Below are 6,338 nucleotides of genomic sequence, written 5' to 3'. Positions count from 1 at the left end.
GTGTACCCTTAACGTAGTTCTCGGGGATATTCAGCGTGACACAGTGTGACAAGGCTGACCCTTTGAATTACAGGCACAACAGAAACAGGAAGAAAGAGTGAGAGAAAGTTGTGGTGAAAGAGTACAGCAGGGTTCGCCACCATCCCCTGCCAGAGCCTCGTGGAGCTTTAGGTGTTTTTGCTCAATAAACACTCACAACGCCCTGTCTGGGAATCGAAACTGCGATCCTATGACCGCGAGTCCACTGCCCTAACCACTGGGCCATTGCGCTTCCACTGAAGCAGAAATATTATTATAGCAAATATTCTGCTCAATACCACAGATTTGCTGGTTAGTTGCTTGACATTAGCCCCCTTGAGTATGTCCTTTAGTGGCTGACAGTTTGTGCATCTCTGATCATGTGCAAGGGTAGTGAGGGAGTCTTTGGGGTTTCAATAAATATTGTACAAAAGCAAAGTTTGAAGGCAATATTTGCCCTTTTTCATAGTTTCTAAGGGTAAGCAAGTAGGAAATAGCAGTTGCTACCCAAGGATGAAAATTGTGTTACATGGTGTTATGTCACTATCCTGTGGAGAACATAACATGTCTAATCAGCAACTGCCCAAGAATGTCATTGTGGAACTCCTGCCATAACAAAATAATGTTGTTTCTAAAACAATATTCAGTGCTATCCAGGAAAAATATAAACAACACTTCGGTTATTGGATACATACATATCAACACAAAGAGTACTGGCAGGATGTTACCACAAAAAATTCTATCAAGTACAAACACAACAGACCAGAAACAGGTGCTTGGGACAGACAAAAAAATGTATATACTGTATATGGGTTTGTATTTCACCGTGTGGCTGTGTTGGGTTACTGGTTGCATGCAAATGATGAACAACACCTCATGAACAATTAATAAAAGTTTTATTCACTGAACATGGTATTTTTCGTGTTGGTCTTTGAATGATGAACACAAACAATAACACTGTGTAACACAAGTGTCTTCTATAACATGGCTAATATTTCCTTCAAACTTTGCTTTTGTTACATTTATTCAAACCCCAAAAGAATCTCTCTCAACATATGACTGTGATGCTCCCCCACTACTCTTACTCATGATCAGAGATGCACATATTGTCAGCCACTAAAGGACATGCCTAAGTGGTTAAGGTCAAGCAACTGACCAGCAAATCTGTGGTATTGAGCAGAATATTTGCTGTAACGATATTTCTGCTTCAGCTACTCAGCACTGAATCTCTGAAATGTAATGGAAAATAAGACAGTTTCAAAACATTAATGTCCAGGTCACAAACCAAAGTTTGAAGGGAATAGTAGTGATTTCTAGGCAGGAGCAAATAGGAAATTACACTTATTGACCAAAGACAAAAAAAAAAAAAAAAAAAAAAAAAATTGTTACAGAGTGTAATTTATGCACATGAGAATGAATAAACTCTGCAGTAATGACACATGAGCTGATTAGTATAGCTCCATGATTATACTGCCACAATTGGAGGAAAATATTAAATTCAAGACTGCAAATCTGTGGTTGCCGACTTCTCAGTTGAATAAGTAGTTGTTAAAACAACTACTGGCAAGCTGTTTTTGCTCCAGCTGAAAAATGAAAATGAAAATGAAAATAAGAATGCTGTTTTTGTAGCAGTGGCCTCTGACATTCTGTAGTTTTAGCGCCAAAAATTTGTCTATTTATAAGCCTTGTTAGAAGGGTTCTAGGAGGTTGCATCATATGATAGCTCAATGCTGATTGGTCAGTTCATTGGCTGATCACATGAAATGATCATATGGCTAAGCCATGATTCTTACTTGGTAATTCAGCAATTTGGTTTCAAATCCGTTACACTGACATAAATATCAGCTGTTCTGCTGAAGTGAATGTCTCTTCAAAAAAATCAAAGAGAACCAGGGTAATTTACCTTCACTTTCTATATCCAGATTATAAATTCCCATTTATACCAAAAATAATCAGTACACTTGGTTTTGTGATTAGATATCTAATGTCTAAACCAGGGGGTCACCAAACTTTTTCGTCCATTGATCCCCTTTAGTCACTTCTCCTTCCACATCGACCCCTTTAGCCACTTCTTCTACATAGACCACCCTCCACATTTAAAATATCCTAATACCCTACCATACCATATCTTAAATGCATACTCTGGCAATTAAAACGTTTGCTAAAATAAACATGTAAAACAAATTAAGAAATTCTATTGAAGATGACACACAAATGTGAATTAATTCTTATCTACATTCCAACAATAAAGATTTATATTTTTGTTAGAAACCATCTCCCTCCTAACTGGAAGACTCCAAATAATTAAAAATAGAAGAATATAGATACATACATGAACATTGAAGAGAAGATATATACATTCATTCTTATACGTACATGCACATACATACGTGCTGTCAGACAGATAGAAATTATTGAAAAGTTATTCGTTTGTAGAATTAATTCATCATATTTTGATGAATTAATTCTGGCTAAAGTTGGTATCGTGACAAGGTGGCTTTAACGCTATAATCAAACCCCTCCATTACTCATATAGCTCACTTTATTCCAAGAGATATCTTGAGACAGAATATTGCCCCAGATGTTTTTCTCTACAATATCTAGGTCGAAGATTCTTTATTCTGAGCTCAATACCAGAACTGGGGGTAACTTTACATTACCTCGTGCAGAACCAAGTAAAATAGCAATTGCTTTTGACTAGGTACAACATCTCTTGAGGTGAAATATGGTTATGACGTACAATACTTTTTACCAAAACATGAGCATTGAAGGAGAATTAAAATAATTACACGCCTGCAAACTACAGTCACCAATGAAATGTGTTTCTCACGGAAATAATTTAACAACGGAATATAATCTGGTAGTGACACCGTTTCCGGTTAGCACACGTGTTTTGTCAGTATCAATTTTGATTTCCCATCATGGGGCGAAAACTTAAAAAGAAACATGTTAAAGAAGAAGAAAAAGATTCGGTAAGTAAAACATTTTATTTAAGATGGTTTCCGTATCAAACATTTACTTTTGATTTGTCATTCTTAATGATAAATTGTTCAAATCTAAGAAAAAACTTGTTCTGCCCTAACTTTGGTTGATGTTTAGACAGGTAAGTCCTCACCCAACAAATCTACAAATAAAGGCGTTCCATACGTGACTCTACCGATTTTTCGTCAGCCAGTATATGTAGAGCCATATTATTTGATGTGTCTTTCCGGACGGCAGTATAGGACTTGAAAAAGAATTAACTGTTATTTATATTAGTTTCAGCAACAACGTAATGATATTTATACCATTTTTTTTTATTCGTAGTAATCATAGTTTAAGCGAAGTTTGCAGACTATTTGAAACTGAATCACGTATGCTTATCAGTTGTTACTAAACATATGCGCGAACCAATGAGCGTATACGTCCTGGTCGTTCGATTTCCTAGAAATAACAGCCAAATCTTTCTCTTATCACAACTTAAAACTGTACTGCGAAGTAAGAACACATCGAGTAAACAACAACAATTATGCTGACCAATTTTTACTCCCAAAGCCTGTAATCGTCATATTGCAAGTATTGCAATATAACAACTTCAAACAAATAGAAAGAAAATAAAAGATCAGAAATTACTCATTTTGCCCCACTCCTCTATAGTAATTTCAAGTGTTTAACAAAATGACACACACTATAGAAAAAATGCTTCTAGCTGTTGAGAGATGTGATTCTATAATTAAAACTAAATTTAACTTCGGGAACATATTTTTTATTTGTTCTTTTGTGAAATAATATTAAAGTTTTCAATGCCTCACTGAAATAATGAAGTTTAGAAGTGGCAATATGTGTACTCGGTGTGTGTATGTGTGTACCTTTAGTTGCAAGTGGTCAAGCCAAGGTCATTGCTTAGTAATGTGTTGAAAGAAATTTGAACTTGAGACAACTTCCTTCTATCAATCTCCTTATCTCAGTCTTTATGTATAAAGACACAGTCTCACAAATGCATTTTCAGGAGTGTTTTGTTGTTTCCTTTTTCTGTTGTCTAGTCAGAAAAGCAGCTACAATATACATACACACAAGCTTTTCTCCTAACACCTCTAATGGTTATATATACGGAATGCTCTAACCCCCACTTCCCTTCCTTCCCTATATAGTGTCTATCTTCCGGTAAACATAGTGATTGTCAAGCGAAGAAAATGACGGTGAAGTGTATGCAAGTTGAAGCCTATTTGTATGTTTAAATGTATACATGAGCTTCCATTTCAGATGCAAAATGCTGTCTCCCATCCCTGAGTTTAGTTTAGATGAGATGTGGTTTGGGTTTGTGCCAGGGAGAAGCACCACTGATGTTATATTTCTGGTAAGACAGTTGTGGGAGAAATACCTAGCCAAAGATAAACCTCTGTACTTGACTTTTGTTGACACGGAGAAAGCTTTTGACAGGGTCCTCTAATCCCTTATCTGGTGGTCAATGCCGAAACTAGAGATAGATGAGTGGTTGGTGAGAGCTGTACAAGCCATGTACAAGGATGCTGTCAGTAAGGTGAAGGCTGGCAACGAAGAATTCAGGGTATAAGTAGGGGTTCACCAAGGATTAGTCCTCAGCCTCTTGTTCATCATAGTCCTCCAGGCAATAACAGGAATTTAAAAGACAGGCTGCCCCTGGGAGCTTCTCTATGCTGATAACCTTGTTCTTATAGCTGAATCACTGCCAGAACTAGAGAAGTTTCAGGTGTGGAAGCAAGGTCTAGAATCAAAGGGTCTTAAAGTTAACTTAGCTAAAACCAAAGTCTTAGTAAGTAGGAAGGTAGACAAATCACAAATCCTTTCAGGTAGGTGACTCTGCTTGATCTGTAGAAAAGGCATAGGTAGAAACTCCACAAGATGCACCCAGTGTAAACCATGGACACAAAAGAGGTGCAGCAATATCAGAGGAAGGTTAACAGGGAGGATAGTTTTTGTGTGTGGAAGGTGTGCAGGTACAATAAACACCAAAAATGTACAGAAAATAGATTCCATCACATGCCAGAGAGGAAAACTAGAAGTAGTTGATAGCTTCCGTTAGCTTGATGACCAAGTCAGTAGCAGGGGTGGATGCTCTGAAATCATAGCTGCTAGAATAAGAATAGGCTGGGCTAAGTTCAGAGAGTGAAAGGTAGACTGTATGATGCCTGTGTGCGAACAGCCATGTTACACGGCAGTGAAACATGGGCCATGACTGCTGAGGACATGCGTAGGCTTCTAAGAAATGCAGCTAGTATGCGCTAATGGATGTGTAATGTCAGTGTGCATGCACAACAGTGTGTAAGTGTCCTGAGAGAAAAGTTGGACATAAGGTGTATCAGATGTGGTGTGCAAGAGAGGCAACTGTGCTAGTATGGTCATGTGATACATATGGATGAGGACAGCTGTGTGAAGAAGTGTTGCAATCTAATGGTGGAGGGAACCTGTGGTAGAGGTAGACCCAGGAAGATATGGGACAAGGTGGTGAAGCAGGAACTTCGAATGTTGGACCTCACAGAGGCAATGATAAGCAACCAAGACCTTTGGAGATATATTGTGCTTGAAAAGATCTGTCAAGCCAAGTGTGATCATAGTTGTGAACAATGCCAGTGTCGCATAACTGGCCCGTTAAAAGCACCCTTGAATCGTTGGGCAGTATACTGTGCTTGTGAAGACCTGTTGAACTGAGTGAATGAAATCATAGTTGTGACCGTTGCCAGTGCTGTCTGACTGGCACCCATGCTAGTGGCATGTAAACAGCACCGTTCAAGTGTTGGACCACACGGAGGCAGTGACGGGTGACCAAGACCTTTGGCGATATACCATGCTTGTGTTGACCTATCAAGCCAAGTGAGACCGTAGTCGTGGCTGATACTGGTGTCGGGTCGATGGCACCTGTGCTGGTGGCACATAAAAAACACCCACCACACTCTTGGAGTGTTTGACATTAAGAAGGGAACCCAGCCGTGGAAACCGTGCCAAATCAGATTGGAACCTGGTGCAACCCCCTAGCTTATCAATTTTGGATGGTTTAACCATCCAACTCATGCCAGCATGGAAATCAGATGTTAAATGATGGTGACACATACACATTTTCAGGAATTTTTTGTTGTTTTCCTTTTCTCTGTTTTAGTCTGAATAGCAGCTACAATTCCCAAGTAAAATGTGGTTGCTCTTGGGGCTGTCTTTTAATTGAATAAATTGATGTCACTAATATGGAAAAATCTATGGTTATCTATCATAAAAGAGAATCCATTACATTTTTTTGAGAAGTTAAGATATGTTTGTGTATTGAAAAAGAGCCTTTTTATGCAAGATTGCTGGGAGGTAGGGGCCTTTCT

General features: G+C 38.4%; 2 protein-coding genes across 3 annotated transcripts in view; one reads left to right on the top strand and one right to left on the bottom strand.

Annotated features, from left to right (window-relative positions):
• The window catches only part of LOC106879186 (mRNA-capping enzyme), a 52,677-nt gene extending 49,981 nt beyond the window's left edge, over nt 1–2,696 (bottom strand). The window contains exon 1 of the mRNA XM_052976086.1: nt 2,679–2,696. The gene's annotated coding sequence lies outside the window, so the exon portion shown is untranslated. The remainder of the gene's footprint in view (nt 1–2,678) is intronic.
• LOC106879238 (ATP-dependent RNA helicase DDX54) overlaps nt 1–6,338 on the top strand; it is a 54,686-nt gene that overhangs the window by 12,188 nt on the left and 36,160 nt on the right. The window contains exon 2 of one of the 2 annotated variants that reach the window (XM_052976084.1): nt 2,720–2,990. In XM_052976084.1, coding sequence (XP_052832044.1) covers nt 2,940–2,990 — 51 coding nt within the window. In that variant the 5' untranslated portion in view covers nt 2,720–2,939. Of the gene's footprint in view, nt 1–2,215; nt 2,991–6,338 lie in introns of those variants that run through there. The other variant, XM_052976083.1, reaches the window with a different exon arrangement.

The sequence above is a fragment of the Octopus bimaculoides genome, chromosome 23 (genome assembly GCF_001194135.2).
Source record: "Octopus bimaculoides isolate UCB-OBI-ISO-001 chromosome 23, ASM119413v2, whole genome shotgun sequence".
NCBI lineage: Eukaryota > Metazoa > Mollusca > Cephalopoda > Octopoda > Octopodidae > Octopus > Octopus bimaculoides.
This window is presented reverse-complemented; position numbering and strand designations above follow the sequence as displayed.